The sequence below is a fragment of the Vulpes lagopus genome, chromosome 7 (genome assembly GCF_018345385.1).
Source record: "Vulpes lagopus strain Blue_001 chromosome 7, ASM1834538v1, whole genome shotgun sequence".
NCBI lineage: Eukaryota > Metazoa > Chordata > Mammalia > Carnivora > Canidae > Vulpes > Vulpes lagopus.
The window spans coordinates 96,962,943-96,985,535 of record NC_054830.1 but is presented as its reverse complement, the minus strand read 5'-3'; the positions used below and the strand labels follow the sequence as shown (position 1 = coordinate 96,985,535).

The 22,593-nt window shown below is 38.1% G+C and overlaps 1 protein-coding gene across 4 annotated transcripts in view; it reads left to right on the top strand.

Annotated features, from left to right (window-relative positions):
- SNAPC3 (small nuclear RNA activating complex polypeptide 3) overlaps positions 1-22,593 on the top strand; it is a 41,256-nt gene that overhangs the window by 2,183 nt on the left and 16,480 nt on the right. For 3 of the 4 annotated variants that reach the window (XR_005988843.1, XM_041761365.1, XM_041761363.1), the window contains exons 3-5: positions 8,965-9,049; positions 17,438-17,542; positions 19,617-19,766. Coding sequence is in view for 3 of the 4 variants with exons in the window: in XM_041761365.1 (XP_041617299.1) it covers positions 8,965-9,049; positions 17,438-17,542; positions 19,617-19,766 (340 nt within the window). In the remaining variant the exon portion in view is untranslated. The remainder of the gene's footprint in view (positions 1-8,964; positions 9,050-17,437; positions 17,543-19,616; positions 19,767-22,593) is intronic. The other variant, XM_041761364.1, reaches the window with a different exon arrangement.

The window sequence follows — 22,593 nt, the reverse complement described above, 5'->3', positions numbered from 1 at the left end:
CTGTACCTGTTACTCTCCTTCACCCATTTTGTCCCCCTCCCCACTTTTCCTGGCAGCTGTCAGTTTGTTCTCTGTATTTGTTTGGCTTTTTATATTCCACTATCAGTGAAATTATATAGTATTTGTCTTTCTCTATTTGAATTGTTTCACTTAGCATAATACCCTCTAGGTCCATTCATGTTATTGCAAATGGCAAGCTATCATTCTTTTTTATGGATGAGTAATATTCCATTATACACATCTTTATCCATTGATCTATCCATGGACACTTGGGTTGCTTCCATATCCTAGCTATTTTAAGTAATGCCATAGTAAACATAGGGATGCATGTATCTTTTGGAAGCAGTGTTTTTTTCTTTGGGTGACTACCTAGTTGTGGAATTACTGGGTCATATGGTATTTATATTTTTATTTTTTTCAAGAGCCTTCATACTGTTTTCCACAGTGGCGCCACCAGGTAAATTCCTACCAAAAAGGATTCCTTTTTCTCTACATCTCACCAACACTTGTTATTCTTGTTTGTTTGTTTGTTTGTTTGTTTTTAAAGCTTTTATTTATTCATGAGAGACACAGAGAGAGAGGAGACAGGCAGAGACATAGGCAAAGGAAGAAGCAGGCTCCATGTAGGAAGCCTGATGTGGAACTCAATCCCAGGACCCCAGGATCATGCCCTGAGCCAAAGGCAGATGCCCAGCTGCTGAGCCACCCAGGCATCCCTTTTTGATTCTAGCCATTCTGACTGGTGTCAGATGATATTTCCCTGATGATTAGTGATGCTGAGCATCTTTTCTTTTCTTTTCTTTTCTTTCTTTTTTTAAAGATTTTTTTATTCATTTATTCACGAGAGACCCACAGAGAGAGGCAGAGACGTAGGCAAAGGGAGAAGCAAGCTTCCTATGGGGAGCCCAATGTGGAACACCATTCCAGGGCCCTGGGATCACGCCCTGAGCCATCCAGGCATCTTGAGTATCTTTTCAAATGTCTGTTGACCATGTGGATTTCTTTGGAGAAATGTCTCTTCAGGCCCTCTGCTTTTTTTAATTGGATTATTTGGGGGGTTTTGCTGTTGAGTTGTATAAGTTCTTTATTTTGGATATTAACACTTTATTGGATATATCATTTAGAAATATCTTCTCCCTTTTAGTAGTTTGCTTTTTTTTTTTTTAGTGATTTTTTTTTGCCATGCAAAAACTTTTTGTTTTTATATAGTTCTAATAGTTTATTCTGTTTGACTTTTGTTTCTCTTGGCTGAGGAGACATCTACAAAAATATTGCTTTGACTGATGTGTAAGAAATTATTGCATATATTGCCTTCTAGGAGTTTTATGGTTTCAGGTCTCACATTTAGGCCTTTAATCCATTATTGAGTTTATTTTTGTGTGATGTGAGATAGTAGTTCAGTTTGATTCCTTTGCATGTAGCTGTTCAGTTTTCCCAAAAAAAAAAAAAAAAAGACTGGCTTCTCCCCATGGTATATTCTTGCCTCCTTCATAGATTAATTGACTATGTGGCTTTATTTGATTATTAATTGACTCTGTGGGTTTATTTCTGGGCGCTCTATTCTGTTCTGTTGGCCTGTATGTTTGTTTTTATGCCAGTATCATACTCTGATTACTACAGCTTTGTAGTATATTTTGAAATCTGGGATTGTAATACATCCAGCTTTGTTCTTTCTCAAGATTTGCTGTAACTCTTAGGGTCTTTTGTGGTTTCATAAAAATGTTTATATTGTTCTACTTCTGTGAAAAATGCTGTTAGTATTTTAATAGGAATTGCCTTGAATCTGTCAGTTGTTTTGGGTAGTGAGGATATTTTACCAATATCTTCCAATCCATGAGCATGCAGTATCTGTCCATTTGCATTGTGTTGTTTCTTTCATCAGTATTTTACAGTTTTCAGAGGGTAAGTCTTGCATCTCCTTAGTTGAGTTTATTCTTTGGTATTTTATTCTTACGGTGCAATTGTAAGTGAATTTTTTTTTTTAAAGATTTATTTATTTATTCATGAGAGACACAGACTGAGAGAGAGAGGCAGAGACATAGGCAGAAGGGGGAGAAGCAGGCTCCTCACAGGGAGCCCGATGCGGGACTCAATCCCGGATCCCAGGATCATGACCTGAGCCGAAGGCAGATGCCCAACTGCTGAGCCACCCAGGCGTCCCGTAAATGAAATTTTTTAAAAAAATTTTTGTCTGCTACTTTATTATTAGTGTATAGAAATGCAGTCAATTTCTGTAAATTAATTTTGTATCATGCAACTTTATTGAAATCATTTACTTGTAATTAAATTTTATCATTAAATTTAATAGTAAAATTACTACTCATATTCATATTAATTTATATTGCTGTGAATGTTTTTAAATGCTTACTCTCATTGTCTGTACTGATGGAATAACAAATAGCTCTCAGATCAGTGTTGGTCTGCCAGTCACTCTTTGAGAAACACTGTACTGTGCTATAGTATTATTGAGAAAATGTGTGTCTGATGGTGACATTTGTAATTTCCAGTTTGTAGCTCTCCTACTTCACACCACCTTAACCTTATCTTTTTATAATCCTTGTTTCTACCCTTTCTGTTGTCACCCTCGAAAATTTAAGCATTTCAACTCCACCTTGGTTTCTTTTATAATAGCCGCCAAATCTGTTTCCCTTATCCCCACTGCTAATGTTTCCATTAGTGATACTTGGAGCACTAGGAAATCCTCCCATTTCTCCTACGTCCAGTGTTTTCTTCTTCTGATTTATTTATCATGCTACTACCTGAGCATGCTCTTTTGCATTTGAGAAATTCCCAATGGCTGTACCTCTCCTGGACATATGAAGCCCTCCATCTATAGTCCAAATCTGTATTTCCAGATTTATTTTTAGCCGCTTTCTATTTCAAATGGCTTAGCCTTTTCCCATCAAAACTCCATATTTGAGGCCCTAAGATTCCTTTCTACATTACTACAACCTATTTTCCTCCCTTAGAAAATAAATTCACTTAAAATGTCCAGAACTCTTCTTGTAATATTTAAGTTTTTGAAGGCTCGTTGAAAGTCCAAACTCCTTCATCTATGTATTGCCCTTAGCCTGCTGTAGTCTTTTGCTTCTATTGGTGCTTTTTGACTATTGTTGATTAATGAGTTGGAGATTTCTAAAATGCATATCTGGTTGTATCTCTCTTAAAACCTTTCACTGGCTCTTAGGCAAAAATTCTGAGTTATTCAGTGGCTCACAAGGGCCTCTATAGAATGGATCTTGCAGATACTTTCAGCTCTATGTCTGTACTGCATCAGCCACTATAATTTTCAGTTCCTAGAATGTGCACTCACTCTAGGCCTTTGCCTAGAACTCACTCCTCCTTATCCTTCTGGTCTTGCTGACTTCTGCTATCCTTCAAGGACTAGAGGGCTGTGGGCTCCCATTAGATCCTGTTTTATGCTCACGTGGACCTCTATACTTCCCTATTGAAATACTTATCACATTTATGATAATATTTTTTAAATGACTAATATTATTCTTAACAGTACTGCAAGTAAATAATTAGGCTTGTGCCAAAAGCTAAAATCTGTATCTCTATGCTTTCTCTAAACCTTCCTTTCTTCTCTCCACCAATAACTTAAAAATAAAAACAAAATCTAAATACATGACCCCTATATTATGGCATAAAGTAAATACGCTTGTAGCACTTTCCTCCCCCTGTCTAATATAGTTGCTGCTGAACTCATTTTATGCCTGTAAGAAAGACAAAAGACACTTGGAAGAGATTGATTCTCCTTTGATACATGCTGTCTTTAATCCATACCAAGCTAAATAACTTGTCATCTGCAGTTCTGAAATTTTTAAACTGCTTAAAGATTTTAATTCCTAGGAATAGGAGAAATTGCTACTACATGGTTACTACTGAACCTTATCTTTCATCCCAAAAGCTTCAGCAGCATTACTTTAATACAATAGCAATTGCATTTTCTCTGCCCATCCTCTCACTTTGCTGGTTAACAGAGCACTGCTTCATGCACCATTTAAAAGATATGAAAAGCAAACTTTAGAGTCCTGCAAGAAAAAGAACCGTAGATTGGAAGGACTCCTAATCTTACCACCAAAACAAAAAACAAACAAAAAACACTGATTTACCTGGGCTTCATTAGAATGACAGAAGCGAGTACCTTTAAACTAGGAATCTCAGAAACCTTCCACCACAAGTATCACAGAATGAATAAGAAAAAATAAAATCCATAAGGAATTTGTAGAAAATGAGGAAAGAGCTGTTTATACAAATCAACTGAGGAAAGCTCTCTCATTCTCCCAGGAAATAACTAGGAAACAAGAAAACTGTAAGTCTACATTCCAAACAAAATTGAATATATTAAAACAAGGATTTGAAGATAGAAAAACACTTTGGATTTGAAACTTTGAAACTAACAACAGAAGTGATGAGGAAGAGGAGGAATGGAGAAAAATGATAGAACTCAGAAAATGGAAGAAAAAGGAAAATTATCTCAAATGAATTATGAGATAACTAATGCAGAGTAGATGCAAATGAAATTTAATAAGAGTCAAAGAAAGACAAGAATATAGTCAAGAGAATGCAAATGATGTAAAAAAACTGAATGTAGTTGAGATTGAAAAACAAGACAAGGGATCCCTGGGTGGCGCAGCGGTTTAGTGCCTGCCTTTGGCCCAGGGCGCGATACCGGGGATCGAATCCCACGTCGGGCTCCCGGTGCATGGAGCTTGCTTCTCCCTCTGCCTATGTCTCTGCCTCTCTCTCTCTCTCTCTCTCTCTTTCTCTCTCTGTGACTATCATAAATAAATAAATAAATAAATAAATAAATAAATAAATAAATAAATAATAAATAAATAGAAAAACAAGACAAAAATATCTTCATGAGTTCCTAAAGCAGGAAAACAAAGCAATTGAACAAAATTAATACTTAATATAATCTAAAAAAATTTCCAGATTGGAAAAAAAACAATCTTAATCTACAAATTAAAAGGGCTCACTGGATATCTGAGAAAATTAACCGAAAAGTATCAATTCTGAGACATAACCTAATAAAACTATTAGGTTTCAGAGATAAAGATCAAGGCAATAGCAAAAAGAACACATAATATACAAAAGTGAAAGAATTAGAATGGCATTTAACTTTGTAAAAGTAACATACAAAGAAGGCAACAATTGAGCAGGATTTTTTTAAAAGCTCAGTGAAAGCCCTAAAACATTAAATATAACAAAGGTCACTTTTTAAATGCTAAAAGACACAAACTCCAATTAATATAGAATACTTAGGAATATATATATATGTATATATTCACATATAGATGTCTGTACACACACATACAAAATAATATAGTGTATTATGAGGTGCAAGATACATAGCTAGGAATGCACTAATAGGGCAGTTTAATAACAAATGGTAAAAAAATAAGAGAGAAAAGTTCTAAACGACATAATCAATAGGTTTTGTCTTATGGAAATCTATACACTTAAAATTTATACCCTGATACTAGAGAATACATGGCACAACCACAAAAGGTGATTGTGTATTAGGTCACAAAGAACATCTGTAGCATCCATAAAGTAAAAATACTATAAACAACACTCTGTGATCATAACATAATAAAACTAGAGTTTACTAACAAAAACAAAAATCGGCATTCTAGGGGCACCTGAATGGCTTGGTCAGTTGGGTGTACAACTCTAGGTTTCTAGCTCAGGTCATGATCTCAGGGTTGTGAGATCAGGCTCCATGTGGGCCTTGCACTCAGCTGGTAGTCTGCTTGAGATTTCCTTTCTCTATGCTTCCCTGGCTTTTGTGCGTGTGCTCTCTCTCTTTCTTAAGTAAATAAGTCTTTAAAAGAAAAAAAATCAGACCATTCTCTCTGGAAATTTGAAAACTCATTAAATACAGGCATACCTTGGAGATTTTGGGGGGCAGTTCCAGACCACCACAATAAAGCAAATATTGCAATAAAGCGAGTCAGATGAATTTTGGTTTCCCAGTGCCTATAAAAGTAGTGTTTATATTATAGTCTATTAAGTGTGTAGCAGTTTAATGTCTAGAAAAGTATATACTTCAGATGAGCACTTTATTGATAAAAAATGTTGACATTTGAGCTTTCAGCAAGTCATAATCTCTGATGACATAACCATAACAAATATTGTTATAATGAAAAAATTGAAATATTAGATAAGAGTACATAAAGAAGAAAAACTATCTCTGTCTCCCAGTGGTATGATAGTATACCTGAAGAATTCCAAGGAAATAAATGCTAAAACAGACCAAGAAACAAGAAAAACCAGAATTCAGTGTATGAGGAGGATACAGAATTGATATATATTAAAAAATAGGCTTCATATATATGAACTAAACAATTAGAGGACATATTGGTAGAGAAAAATCCCATTTATGATGGTCAAAAAGATGATTAAATATTAGGAATGAATTTAACAAGAAATGTGTAAAACTTAAAGACAATTTTAAAACACTCTGGGAAAACTTGGAAAAAGACTTGATAACATTGAAAGATGTCTTCTCTTCTTGAATAGGAATCCTAAAAATTACTGTGATGTCAGTTCTTTTTTATTTTTATTTTTTTAAGATTAGTTATTTTAGGGAGAGCAGGGGGAAAAGGAGAAGGAAAGGGAGAGGAGGGAGAGAATTAGACTCGCTGATGAGCACAGAGTCTGACACAGGGCCCGATATCATGATCCTGAGATCATGACCTGAGCTGGAATCAAAAGTCAGACGCTTAACTGACTGAGCCACCCAGGTGCCTCAATGTCAGTTCTTTCTAAGTTAAATTAAGTGCACTCCCAGGAAAAATACCCAATGTATTGGTTATTTTATAAAGTTAGACAAGTTGGTGATAAAGTTCATATGGAATATATACAAGAGGGATCCCTGGGTGGCGCAGCAGTTTAGCACCTGCCTTTGGCCCAGGGCGCGATCCTGGAGACCCGGGATCGAATCCCACATCTGGCTCCAGGTGCATGGAGCCTGCTTCTCCCTCTGCCTATGTCTCTGCCTCTCTCTCTCTCTCTCTGTGACTATCATAAATAAATAAAAATTTAAAAAAAAATAAAAAAAGGAATATATGCAAGAAAGATCAGAAGAAAACCCTGGAGGGGAGTGTGTGAAGGAAATTGTGAGGATGTACTAATTTTACCAGATACTAAAATACTACAAAGTTTTATAATTAAAACAGTGGTTACTAGCACATGAAGAGACAGTAGACCAGTGGAGTAGGAGAGAAGGTCCAGTTAGAGTCTAGTGCTTGTGTAAATTGAGTGCGACACTATACACAAGAATAAACTCCAAAGAGATCAGTATAAACTCATGGTTTTAAGTATATAACAGAAAAATACAGAAGTGCAGATATTTGTACACGTATGAAATAATACACAGATTTATGTTTTCTACTTCTTTCCACTGAGCAGTCTAGAAAAAGTGCTGATTGCAATAACAGTGATAACACCTGGCACTCAGTTAATGGCCTCTATACACCTGTCTCATTGAGGCTCTTAGTAGTTGATTTTATGACTGAGGTTAGGGAAATGCAAGGTGAGCCTTAAGTTTCTTAATAGTGTTAGAAAGTGGGTGAAAAATGTGAGCATTCAAGGAAATGTGTAAAATGTGTAAGTGGGTGAAAACTGGGTGAGCATTCAAGGGAATGCTCAAGAAAAGGATAAGGGTTTTTTTTCCAAGGCAGGAGCCAACCTAAAGGAACCCCTAACAGCCACAGGTAGAACAGTTTGATCAATAAAATAATGATAGTATTAGATTGTAACCTACAGAATGAGATAAATGAGTTCATATTAATATAAACAAATAGGAGGAGAAAGTTAGGTCTTCCTCATAATACCAATGAATAAACGTAGAAAGAGGGAAATAGAGAATCACCAGTGGGCATATTCCATGGCAATAAACGTCACAGACAGAATCTACTTTTGAATGCTAAAATTCCCAGGTGAAAGTTTGAGGAGAACTGAGGTTTGCCTGGTTTCAAAGGATCTCCCCCTAAATACTTATTGAGTACAAAGGAAAAGAAAATAGGAATCTGGCAGACAGAAGCTTAACCAAAGTATCACCAGTAATAAGACATATTAATATTAACATCATGAACCTCTTGGTATGGCACACTGAGGACAACATTCTAGTGGTATTCTTGCCCACAGTGCTAGCATTACTCCAATCGGTAAGGAAATGGCAGTCTGTGCAAATTCAAGGACGTTCTATAAAATAATGAAATAGAGCTCCTTAGAAGTGTCAAGTTGATGAAAGAAAACTGCAGATGAATGGAGGGAAAGAGGGAAAGGAGAAACAAATGCAGTATAGTGCCCTGGAGAGAATCCTGGGGCAGAAAAAAAGGATTATATTTAAAAACTTGTGAAGGGGCACCTGGGTGGCTCAGTCTGTTAAGTGTCTGCCTTTGGCTCCGGTATCAAATCCTGAATTGGGCTCCATGCTCATTGGGAACTCTGCTTCTCCCTCTCTTCCCTTCCCCCCTGTTCATGTTCATGCTCTCTCTCTCTCTCTCTCTCTCTCACTCTCACTCTTACTGTCACTCAAATAAAATCTTAACAAAAAATAAAACTTGTGAAATTCAATAAAGACTTAGAGATACTAATCCTGTATTAATGCAATTTTCTGATCTTGATAATTAGGATCCTGTAAGGGGTTAACACAGGGAAAACTGGGTGAGAGAAGGGTACTCTTTGTACTATTTTTACAGCTTCTTTTAGTGTTAAGTCTAAAATTAGTTCAAGGGATGCCCGGGTGGCTTAGTCAGTTAAGCATCTGACTTGATTTTGGCTCAGGTCATGATCTCAGGTTATGAGATCAATGCTGAGCATGGAGTCTGCTTGGGATCCTCTCTCTCTTAAAAATTTTTTTTTCCAAAATAAAAGTTAAAGTGTTAGAGAAATCTTGGAAGACCCAGTAAAGGTATTGAAGTTTGATCTTTCTTGTTCCTCTAACAGGGTTAGAAAGAGGCTTCTGGAACAGCGGGAGGAAACTATAACCATAGATCGGGTTTGTAGACAAGAAACATTTGCTTACGAGATGGTAAGAATCTCATCTTTATCTGTTCTTCCTTTTTTTTTTTTTTTAAGATTTTATTTATTTATTCATAGAGACGGAGAGAGAGAGAGGCAGAGACACAGGCAGAGGGAGAAGCAGGCATCATACAGAGAGCCTGACGTGGGACTTGACCCAGGGTCTCCAGCATCAAGCCCTGGGCTGCAGGTGGTGCTAAACCGCTGCGCCACCGGGGCTGCCCTTTCTTTGTTCTTCCCGTGAAACAATGAGAATTCTGTCTTTGGGTGTTAGTGATGACTGTGTATGGTAGCTTTATATTGGAAATGCTTAGTTGAAAACAAACTTTTAGAAACCTCAGTAGGACTGGGAACTGGTAGGAGAAAAAGACCTGCAGAATTCAAGTGATGGCACATTAGACTCTTTTCAGATCTCTACCTTTATTTTTGCTTTTAGTTTGATTTTGCTCTCTGAATTTGGCTAAATTCATGCCTTTTAATCTCCATATTGCTGGTACTTTGTTCTGCTCCTGATTTTACTTTATTTTTATTTTTTATTTTTTTTATTTTTTAAAGATTCCATTTATTTATTCATGAGAGACACATAGACAGAGGCAGAGACATAGGCAGAGCGAGAAGCAGGCTCCCTGTGGGAAGCCCGATCAGGACTCAATCCCAGGATTCCAGGATCAGGACCTGAGCCAAAGACAGATGCTCAACCATTGAGCCACCCAGGTGCCCCTGATTTTAGTTTAACCACATTCTTTCTTAATCCATCATCTCACACAAATCCTCAGAAAAATTTAAGATGATGAGTAATGAGGAATTAAGTGTTAGGAGACATGATGGACTCATTCAGTTCTTACTCTTGAGGACCCACTGCATGTCAGATGCTTTGTTGGGCACCTGATAGTACATAAAGACATCTATTGTCTCCTACTTATTTTTTTATTGTGGTAAAATTTATATAACCAAATTTACTATTTTAAATATTCAATTTAAGTGGCATTAAGTACATTCATTATGTCATGTATCCATTCACTGTTTCCAGAAATTTTCATCATCTCAAATTCTATTCTGAGTAAATAACTGCCCATTTTCTTTTTCCTCAGCCCTTGTTAACCTTTATTCTACTTTCTGTCTCTGAATTTGCCTGTTTTAGATACCTTATATACATGGAATCATGCAGTATTTGTCCTTTTGTGTTCAGCTTATTTTATTTAGTATAATATTTTAAAGGTTTACCTGTGTGGAGTATGTATCAAGACTTCATTCCCTTTTCTGACCGAATAATACTCTATTGTATGAATATACCACATTTTGTTTATTCATCTTCTGATGGACATTTGGCTTACTTCCATTTTTGAATACTACAAATAATGCTGCTATGAACACCAGTATACAGGTATCTGTTGGAGTCCATTTTCGTTTCTTTTCAGTATATACCTGGGAGTGCAATTGCTTAGTCATATGATAATTCTAGGTTTTATATTTTGAGGAATCACCAAACTGTTTTCCACAGCAGTTGCATCATTTAACATTCCCACCAGCAGTGCAAAGGTTCCAATTCCTCCACATCCTCTTCAACATTTGTGATTTTTCTGTTTATTGAGAATAGTCCTTCTAGTTGGCATAAAGTGGTATTTCATTATGGTTTCAATTTGTATTTCCCAGATGGTAAGTGATGTTAAGCATCTTTTAATGTGCTTTCTGGCAATTTGTGTATCTTCTTTGGAGAAATGTCTATTCAGATCCTTTACTGGTTTTTTAATTGGGTTGTCTCTTTATTGTTGATTTGTAAGAGTTCTTTGTATATTCTGGATTCTAGATCCTTACCATATGTGTGATTTTAAAACGCTTTCCCCCATTCCACAGGTTGTCTTTTCACTCTCTTGATAGTTTCCTCTGATGTACAAGTTTTAAAATTTGATCAAGTTCAGTTTATCTGTTTTTTTTTTTTTTTTGATTATCTGTGCTTTTGGTAGCATACTTAAGAAACTTGGCAAATCCAACGTAATGAAGCTTTCCTCTGTATTTTCTTCTTAGAGTTTTATAGTTTTAGCTCTTAGTTCAAGTCTTTGATCCATTTTGAGTTAATTTTTATATATAGCATAAGGAAAAGGTTTAGCATCATTCATTTGTATGTAGATATCCAGGTTTCCCAGCACCATTTGTTGAAGACTGTCCTTTCCCTATTGAATGATCTTGGCACTTTTGTTGAAATTCACTTGACCATATGATTTATTTCTGAGTTCTCTGTTCTATTCTAGTGGTCTGTATGTCTGTCTTATCCTGGCACCACGTTGTTTTGATTATTCTAGCTTTGTGGTCATTTCTGAAATTGGGAAATTGGAGTCTTCCAACTTTGATCTTTTTCAGGATTGTTTTGGCTATTTATGGTCCTTCAAGATTGCCTAGGAATTTCAGGAGGGTTATTTTATTTCTGGGTAAGGAAAAAAGAAAGAAAGAAATCCCATATAGATTTTGATAGGTATTGAATTGAATCTGCGTATGCTTTGGAATAGTGTTTAATCTGAACAATATTACATTTTCCAATCCATGAACAAGATGTCTTTGAATTTATTTAAGTTGTCAATAATTTTGTTCAGTAAGTGTTTTTAAGTGTATAAGTTTTCATTTCTTTCTTTTTAAGATTTTTTATTCTTTTAAAGTAATTCTACACCCAATGTGGGGCTCAAAATCACAACCCCAAGGTCAAGAGTTGCATGCTGTACTGACTGAACCTGCCAAGCACCTCAAGTCTTTTATTTCTATTAAGTTTATTCCTAAGTATTTTATTCCTTTGGATGCTATTTTAAATGGAATTCCTTTTTTTTTTTTTTTTTTGAGAAAGAGCAGATAAGTGTGGGGGAAGGGCAGAGGGAGAAACAGACTCCCCACTGAGCAGAGAGCCCAACATGGAGCTCAGTCTTAGGACTCTGAGATCATGACCTGAGCCAAAAGGCAGATGCTTAACTGACTGAGCCATCCAGGCACCCCTGGAATTCTTTTTCTTTTTCTTTTTCTTTTTCTTTTTCTTTTTCTTTTTCTTTTTCTTTTTCTTTTTCTTTTTTTTTCTTTTCTTTTTCTTTCTTTTCATGAGAGACACAGAGAGAGAAAGAGAGAGAGGCAGAGACACAGGCAGAGGGAGAAGCAGGCTCCATGCAGGGAGCCTGACGTGGGACTCGATCCCGGGTCTCCAGGGTCACGCCCTGGGCTGAAGGAGGCGACAAACCACTGAGCCACCCGGGCTGCCCTGGAATTTTCTTAATATCCTTTTTGAGCTGTTCACTGCTAGTATATAGAAAAACAGCTGGTTTTTGTGTGTTAATTTTGTAGCCTGCAACTTTACTAAATTTATTAGTTCTGATGGGGTTTTTTAGGATTTTATATATAGAATATCATGCCTGTTATCTGCAAACATAATTTTATCTCTTTCTAATGTGGTTGTTTGTTTATTCTCTTTTACCCTTCCTCCTTCCTTCCTTCCTTCCTTCCTTTTTTTTCTTAAATCTAATTGTTCTAGCTAGAATTTCTAGTACTATGTTGACTATAGACATGGCAAAAGTGCACATCCTGATATCATCATTGAATATGATTTTAGCTGTGGATTTTTCACATATGTCCTTCATCATGTTGAGGAAGTTCCCGTCTGTTCCTATTTTATTTAGTGCTTTTATTGTGAAGGGAGATTGGATTTCCTCATACTTTTTCTGCAATTCAGTTGAAATAATAATGTGGGTTTTTTCCATCTTTCTGTTAATGTGGTATTTACATTAACTGATTTGTATGTGTTAAACTGCTCTTGCATCCTGAGGATAAATGCCACTTGGTTGTGATAATCCTTTTCATATGCTACTGAATTTGGTTTGCTAGTATTTTGTTAGGGAGTTTTGCAGTTAATCTTCATAAAGGATATTGGCCTGTAGTTTTCTTATAGCGTCTTTGTCTGGTTTTGTTGTAAGAGTATGTTGATTTTATTGAATGAGTTAAGGAGTATTTCCTCAGGGTGCCTGGCACCAATCCTTTGGTAGAGCATGGGGCTCTTGATCTCAGAGTCCTGAATTCAGGCCCCACACTGGGCTTAGAGCTTACCTTTAAAAAAAAAAGAAAGAAAGAAAGAAAGAAAAAAAGAGTATTCTCTCTTTCAGGCTTTTTGGAAGACGTTGAAGAGGATTGATGTTAATTCTTCTTTGATTGGTACAGTTCACCAGTGACACTATCTAGTCCTGAGCTTTTCTTTGTTAAGAGGGTTTTGTTTTTGTTTTTAAGATTTTATTTATTTATTCATGAGAGGCAGAGACATAGGCAGAGAGAGAAGCAGGCTCCATGGAGGGAGCCCAATGCGGACTCAATCCCGAGACTCCAGGATCATGCTCTGGGCCAAAGGCAGATGCTCAACTGCTGAGCTACCCAGGTGTCCCTGTTAAGAGGTTTTTAGTTACTGGTTCAATCTCCTTACCATTGTATCAATATACCAATAAACCATTACTATTCAGATATTTTATTTTTTCTTGGATTAGTTTTGATTGTTTTCTTCCTTCTGCTTGTTTTGGGTATAGTGTGCTCTTCTTTTTCCAGTTCCTTAGTGTATACAGTAAATACAGTAAGATTATTTACTTGAGATTGTTCTTTTTTAATGTAGATATTTATAGCTGTAAGCTTCCCTCTTTGTACTGCTTTTGCTATGGCCTATAAATTTCTTATGTTGTGTTTTCATTTTCATTTGTCTCAAGGTAATTTTTAATTTCCCTTGTGATATTTTTTTGACCCATTGGTTGTTTAAGAGTATTTTTTAATTTCTACTGAATTTTTTAGTTTTCCTTCTATTACTGATTTCTAGGTTTATTCCATTATAATCAGAAAATACTTTTTATTTTTTATTATTTCAGTACTTCCAAATTCATTGGGACTTGGTGGTCTATCCTAGAGAACTGTTCAAGCGCACTTGAGAAGAATGTGTATTGTCAGATGGAGTGTTCTGTGTGTTAGGTCTCATTGGTTTGTAGTGTTCAAGTCCTCTGTTTCCTTATTAATTTTCTGTGTGGTTATTCTACTTGTTATTGAAAGTGGGGTATTGAAATTTCCACCGATTATCATGGAACAGTGTATTTTTCCCATTAGTTCTGTCAGTTTTGCTTCATATACTTTGGCATTCTGTTGTTAGCTATGTATGTTTATAATTATCAGACTGTCTTTTTGGATTGCACATTTTATCAATATATAGTGTCCTCTTCTGTCTCCTGTAACCTTTTTTTACTTAAAATCTATTTTGTCTGACAATAAGATAGCCACCCCACCTTTCATTTGGTTACTATTTGTGTGGAATATCTTTTCCCTTTTTTTTTTTTTTTTACTTTCAACCCTTTGTATCTTCACATCTAAAATGAGTCTCTTACAGAGAGTGTATAGATGATCAATTTTTTTTAATCCAGTCTGCCAGTCATTGCCTTTTTTTTTTTAATTTTTTTTTTTTAATTTATTTATGATAGTCACACATTGAGAGAGAGAGAGAGAGGTGGAGACATAGGCAGAGGGAGAAGCAGGCTCCATGCACCAGGAGCCGGATGTGGGATTCGATCCCAGGTCTCCAGGATCTAGTCCCGGGCCATAGGCAGGCGCTAAACCGCTGCACCACCCAGGGATCCCAGTCTTTGCCTTTTTAATGGAAAAGTTTAGCCCATCTGTATTTAACTACTGATGAGGATTTACTTCTACCAGTTAGATATCTGTATGTTATACTATCTTTTGTTCCTTGGTTCCTCTATTATTGTCCGTTTTTTGTATTTAGTTGAATTTTTATGGTATATTTTGTTTTCCTTCTTCCCATCTGTATGTGTTTTACTTATTTTTTAGTGGTTACCTTGTGGATTACAATTAACATCAGAAATTTTGTTTTATTTTATTTTTTAAAAGATTTTATTTATTCATGAGAGAGTGAGAGAGAGAGAGGCAGACACAAGCAGAGGGAGAAACAGGCTCCATGCAAGGAGCCTGACGTGGGACTCAATCCCAGGACTCCAGCAACACACTCTGGGCCAAAGGCAGGCGCTAAACTGCTGAGCCACCCCGGTGTCCCAACATTAGAAAATTATAACAGCCTAGTCTTAATGATACCAACTTTGTTTCAGTAGTACCTTGAAGGGTAGATAACTCTGCTCATATACATCTCTGTCCTTCTCCTTTAATGTTGTTATTGTCTCAGATTACATCTTTATATACCTATTAATGTAAGTTTGTAAATATTGTTATGTGCATTTGCTGTTGGGGAAAAAGCTATAAATGAAAAAGTACAGTAATTCTGGCTTTTATATTTGTGTATGTCATTGCTGTTACCAGTGTTCTTCACTTCTTATGGATTCAAGTTACTTTCTAGTGTCTTTCTCATTTCATCCTGAAGAACTCTCTTTAGCATTTCTTATACAAAGTCTCCTGGTAATGAACTCCCTCACCTTTTTTTTCTTTTTATCTGGAAATGCCTTAATTTCTTTATCATTCCTGAAGGATAGTTTTGCCAGGTGTAGAATTCTGGTTAATGGTTTTTTTCTTTCATGGCTTTAAATATGTTGCCCTACTCCCTTAGCTCCATAGTTTCTGTGAGAAGATGTCTGTCACTTATTGAGCAGCCTGATTTCTTTTAGTTGTCTATGTTTCCTTTAGCTCACTGAGTTCATTTAAGACAGTTGATGTAACATCTTTGACTAGTAACTACTATATCTGGGCTTCCGCAAGGGTGGTTTTTGTCAGATTTTTTTTTCTTTTGAATGTGACATGGTCTCTTGTTTCTTTGTATGCTTTATATATAAGTTTTTGTTGAGAATAATATATACTGGACATTCTGAGTATATTTTTTACTTGTGGATTATTGGAGTGACAAGTACTCCTTGTTATGTATGGTTATGAATATTTATTTCATTATCTCTGTGGGCAGCCAGTGACCTGTTCAAGATTTCCATAAATATCTGTCTCCACACATGAGGGGGGAAAAAAAAGGCCCTGTTTTTAAATTAACCAATAGCTGCTGTCTGGGAAGCCACTGCTGGCAGGAGGCCCAACACCAAGGCAAGTGTCAACACCACGCCATCAAGATATCACCAGAGCAACCAAAACAGTCCCCAGTTTAGGAAGAACAAGGTCCCCCTTGCTTGTCATAGCATCAGCTGGTCTGTTCCAGGAACATGGGCCTCTATTTCCACATCTGCAGTGGGGCTGAGGAATGGGGGATGGTAGTTGTTTTGCACTCTGTGTTTATTTATGAAACACCAGCAGCTTGTCCTTTTATTCACTTTCCTAGTTGATATAACTGATCAGGTTCCAGAATTCCAAAATAGTTGATTCCAGTCTCTCGTTCCATCTTATTGGTTGCTTTGGTGGAGGGAATGATCTCTAAAGCTGCCTCCTATGCTGTTTTGCATAAAGTCATTCCCTCTGATTTTTGCACCTGTATTTCTTAACTAGTCTACTCTAGTGGCGGCTATTTTATAGTTATTGTGCATGCATAATAGAAGTGTGAGATATTGGGGCACCTGGGTGGCCCAGTAGGTTAAATGTGTACCTTTGGCTCAGGTCATTATCCCAGGGTCCTGGGATCAAGCCCTGCATCGTTGCTTCTCCCTCTCCCTCTGTCTGCTGCTCTCCCTGCTTGTGCTCTCTGTCAAATAAATAAATAAAATCTTAAAAAAACAAAAGAAAGTGTGAGGTATTACAGATGTGATGATAGTGTTGTAAAAAGCAAGACAGTGTGGGTTTTAGAGCCAAACAGATCTGTATTTGCATTGTAACTTGCTGATATTCCTTGGGTAAATCTGAACTCTGCATCAGCTGTCAAATAGCTTTTGTAATACTATGAGCAGAGATACGTAAAAATGTTAATAGTAACTGTAAATGCCAGTGTTATACCAACATTAGTTGATATTCCTGTTTTGTCATCAGTTGTTAAGCACTTAGTCCCAAACATTATTAGATATTTTATGTACACATTCCCAGCAGTAGTTCTATAAAATGAGTATTTTCTGTGAGCTGTTTTTGTTTTCTTTTTAAAAAATAGAAGATGAGGGGATCCCTGGGTGGCTCAGCAGTTTAGCGCCTGCCTTTGGCCCAGGGCGCGCCATCCTGGAGTCCTGGGATCGAGTACCGCATCAGGCTCCTGGCATGGAGCCTGCTTCTCCCGCCTCCTGTGTCTCTGTCCCCCCCACCCCCGCCCATGTCTATCATAAATAAATAAATCTTTAAAATAAAAAAAAAAATAGAAGATGAAGCTAAAGCTTAGAGAGGTTTTGCCAATTTTCTTAAAACTAAAATTAGGAGTCAGACCCAGAGCTGTCTGACTCCAGATCTTACTTATGGCTGTTGTTCCCACTGCCTCTTAATCTGAGTTGTAGTGTGATTTTAAGGTCTTTTACTTATTTTTCTCCCTCAGGAGTCACATGCCATAGGAAAAAAGCCTGAAAATCCAGCAGACATGATTGAAGAAGGGGAGCTTATCCTATCTGTGAATATCTTGTACCCTGTTATATTTCATAAGGTCAGTAGTAAAACCTTTTGAATTTCACAGATAATACAGGTGACTTTTGTCAAAGGGTCTAATTATTTGAAGCGTCACAATCCTTAAGGTTCAAAATAAATGCAAACATGCTGTTTTTTGTGACAGTTATAACATTAAAATGTATTATTCTTAATTCCTGCACTGGAGGCAACTGAAAGTATATGTAAATCTACAGTGATTCTAATTATATTAATTCTTGGATTTATTTTTTAGTTTTAGAATGTTTTTGTTGTTTTGTTTTGTTTTTTTTACAGAGTAGATGACTGGTAAAGGAGTGGGGTAACTTTTGTTGAGCAATTCAGAACACTTGGGAGGTTGTCTAACTAAAGACCGCTCTTCTTCGATGGAAATGCAGAATGTTAACAGGTTAGGGATATTCAGAAATGTCTTAGAGGTCTCTAATAAAAAGAACTTTGTCCTGGCCCAGAGTGTATGTATTCTTGATCCCCCAAATAGATGTGTCATAAACTTTGATAAGGTTTAACTGAAATATTACTATATGTGAATTGCATTTGTGAATATAAATAGTAGTGAACCATCTGGGATATAGTTATTATTAATCACCTTGTTTGATCATGATCTGAAATTACCAGTCAGACCAAACCAAGAAAACTGAACCTCTCATCTCTAACATGAGAGTAACGTATTGACTGCTTGACTTCAGTGAGGTAACTTCCAGCAGGAAATTTTACAACACACTGCTGCTGGGGCGCCTGGGTGGATCAGTCAGGGGAGGGTCCAACTCTTGATCTCCAGTCAGGTCTTGATCTCATGGTTCAAGCTCTGGGTTGGACCATCATCATAATGATGATGACGATAATGATAATAAAACACGATGCTGCTAGATGAAGTTATATTCCAAACGTTCTTGCTAATGTCATTTTAGTAGCATCTTGATTATAAACTATAGCTTAAACTAAAAAAATTCTATTGCCAATATCTTAGTCCATTCTGACCACTATAACAAAGTATCACTGATTGAGTGGCTTATAAACAGCAGTTTATTTGTCACAGTTCAGTCCAACATCAGGCAGCTAGCACAGTCAGGGGAGGGCCCTCCTTCAGGTCACAACTTCTCATGTGGCAGAAGGAGTTAGGAAGCTCTGTGGGATCTTTTACAAGGGCACTAATCCCATTCATGAGGCTTCACCCTCGTGACTTCATTACCTCCATCCACACTATCACTTGGGCAGTAGGATTCCAGTGTCTGAATTTGGGGCAGACACAAGACATTCAGACCATAGCCTCCAGTGTCTCAATTGTGTCTGTGGGATTTTCACTTAGGGGGGTAGCTGAGTGACCAAGATTTTTTTATTACTCAGTGTTTCCTGAGAGGAGTGAGTATGCCACACCTACAGGGCTACAACGAGAAGCACTGGTAACAGAAGTGAGGAGCCAAAGGCCACAGCCTCCTTTATCAAGGTTTCCATGGGAAGCGCAGGGCAGGGTAGGATGAATAGTTGAGGCTTGAGTAGTGTGAATAATTCCAGCAGGCCCTGGGGTGTAGGTAGGCGCTGTCCCTAGTTGTTCCCTACCTGACCTTACATTGATTTAGGACAGGGGAGATACTGACTTGCTCTGTGAGAGTTAAAACAACAAAGCAGCTTCGGAGACCAGGCTCTGGATCACAGGGGAGATGTAAACCATTTTGGCCATTAATATGGACTGAAATTAATGGATGCCAAATTGACAAATATAGAACCTAAGAAAAACACAGGACACTGAGTTATGGGGATAACTTTTTTTTTTTTTAAACAATTTTTATTTATTTATGATAGTCACACAGAGAGAGAGAGAGAGAGAGGCAGAGACACAGGCAGAGGGAGAAGCAGGCTCCATGCACCGGGAACCCGACGTGGGATTCGATCCCGGGTCTCCAGGATCGCGCCCTGGGCCAAAGGCAGGCACTAAACCGCTGCGCCACCCAGGGATCCCCGATAACTTTAAATTAAGAAAACCAGTAGCTTCGTTTGGATCTGGTCAGGACAGGATTTATGGTTTAGTTGCTTCATCTCTAAGTGGACAGTTAACTTATTTACCGTTTGACTTTTAGCACAAAGAACACAAACCATACCAGACAATGCTGGTCTTGGGCAGTCAGAAGCTCACAGAACTGAGAGATTCAATTTGCTGTGTCAGTGACCTGCAGATTGGTGGGGAATTCAGCAGCACGCCCGATCAAGCTCCTGAGCACATAAGCAAAGTAAGGTGTTTCTTTTTTTTCTTAATTCTCATAAAACAAGAAATAATAATAATAGTAATACCAAGCTAAGTAAGTAGTGATTACTCTAGCAGGCTCATAAATGTTCCAATAAATCCTTTTGTGCCATTTCATCAAGCATATCACTTCCCTTCTTTTTGTCATTCAAGACATTTTCAAAGACGAGGCTGTGCTCAGTTTGGATCTCTTCTTTCCCCTTCATTTCTCAGCCATGCTGTGTACACTCTTCCTTTTAAGGTCATAGGAGCTACCTCATTGTCTAACCTCTTCTCCATGTTCATCCAGCTTGATCTCACTTAGCATTTGAATTTGCTCTTCATTCTCTCCCCTCTTTCACACTGTGTTGAGTGCTATCTGTCCTAACCCCCCCCCCTCCCCCAGTCAACGGCTGGAGTCTGCCTGAGAGCCTCACTGCCCAAAGCAAGTCCTGTCGGTCTCAGGACCGACACAGAAATATCTGACCTTGGTCCTTGTTGCCGTTTCCCACAGAGGTGCTCTCAGAAGGTTGGAGAAACTTTACATATGCGTTGGATAAGGATGGAAAGGAGCAGAGTAGTTGACTTGCCACTCACAAAGTTTTCCACAGGGATTGCTTGCCCAGTAAAGTAGTAGGGCTTTGATCCCTCTGAATTTCATGGTAGGGCAGACTTGAGCTAATTCTGTTACTTGGTATAATTCTGGTCAAAGACCTCAGATTTCCTGACCCCCATAGAAGGGGTTGCACGTGCTGTAGATGAGAAAAGGATATTCGGGTCAGCTAGAATGGAGAGAGAGTTTGAACAAGAATCATCACAGTCCTTGTTTTTGCTGGTTCTTGTGCCTCCAGCCACATTACTGCTATTAAAATGTAGGCCTCACTTGGTGGTCCTTGTAAATTCTCCTGGTCTTTCCCCAGTTTTCATGGTTTTGAGTGCACTCTAATCTTCGTTAGGGTCTCTCTGTCACTGCATTTTCTCCTGATTTTGTAACCATTATTTTGAGTGCCTCCTGGCCATTGCCACTTAGCCTCGGTGCTGCCTGGCGTCTTTATTACATTTTTCTTTCTTTCTTTCTTTCTTCTTTCTTTCTTTCTTTCTTTCTTTCTTTCTTTCTTTCTTCTTTTCTTTTCTTTTCTTTTCTTTCTTTTTTTCTTTTCTTTTCTTTTCCTTTCCTTTCCTTTCCTTTCTTTTCTTTCTTTTCTTTCTTTCTTTCTTTCTTTTTTTTTAAGATTTTATTTATTCATGGAGACACAGAGGAGGGGAGAGAGAGAGAGACAAGCAGGCTCCATGCAGGGAGCCTGATGTGGGACTCCATTCCAGGTCTCCAAGATCATGCCCTGGGCTGAAGGCAGCGCTAAACCACTAAGCCCCTCAGGCTGCCCTTTATCACATTTCTGTAGTCAATTCACTCTTCCCCATTTCAGGGGAACTGTGTGACTCATTCAGAAGTAGCCTCCATCTTCTCCTCACGGCTTATCATCAGTGGAAACGTTTGTTTCACGGAGACAATAAAGTAACTCAGAAAGAACTTTCCATCACCTCTCACCTACATTTAGTTATCTGCCCATCTGCCCGTGTACCTTGCCTTGCCACCTGGGACAGTGGCTGGACTAAAGCTGCTGCCACCTGAGGCCAGGCTGCCTGTCCACGGGATCCCGTGACCTCACATCATGGTTCGGTCCATTCTAGAGCTCTCCCGTCGTTACAGATACGCTGTGGTATCTCCCTTCCTAAAACTTTTCTTCCACCACACGTCTTCCCCCCAGCCACCAACCTCATCTTTCTGCCTCCTCCTCAGCAAACTACTCAGACTTAATAACAATGAGTAGTAATAATAATGATTGAATAATAGCCCCTAAGCTCATTGTTTATCTTTTTCTGCCATCACTTTGTCTTGCACTCACTTTGTTTCCCACTCCTCCTTGAAAATCACTTTTTTAAAAAGACTTTATTTATTTGAGAGAGAGACACACACACACACACACACACACACACACACACACACGAAGAGAGGGCAGAGGGCGACGGAGAGGCCAACTCCCTGCTGAGTGGGGAGCCCCACGCGGGGCTCAATCCCAGTACCCTGAGATCATGACCCTTGCTGAAGGCAGATGCCAAACAGACTGAACCACCCAGGTGTCCCCTTGAAAATCGCTTTATCAATGCCACCATAGACTTAGTTCTTACCTTTTCTGACCAGTCATTGGCACATGATACAATTGAATATTCCTTCTTCCTTGCAACATTTTTTACTTACTTAGTTTTTAGCGTGTTACACCCACCTGATTTCTTTTTATCTGACTGATTTGAATTAATTTCTTTGCTGGGTGCTTCTCATTTTCCTGACTTCTGTTGTAAAGCCCTGGGAGTCAATCCTCAGACCTTACCTCTGTTTGTCTTATCCAGATTTATAGCTATAAATGCTGGGACTCCCAGGATTATATCTCTGATTTCAACATCTTTTCTGATCTCCAGACTTCTGTATCCAACAGTCTCCTTAATGGTTTTTTAATTTAAGTTTTATTTAAGTAATGTCTAACCCATCGTGGGGCTCTCACAACCCTGAGATCAAGTTGCATGCTTCTCCAACTGAGCCAGGTGACCCATCCTTGACAGTTTTTACTGGATGTCTGATAGCCATCTCAAACTTAATCTGTTCAAAAGCAAACTCTAGGGCAGCCCGGATGGCTCAGTGGTTTAGTGCCACCTTGGGCCCAGGGTCTGGTCCTGGGGTCCTGGCATTGGGTCCCATGTTGGGGTCCCTGCGGGGGGCCTGCTTCTCCCTCTGCCTATGTCTCTGCCCCTCTCTGTCTGTCTGTCTCTCTCTCTCT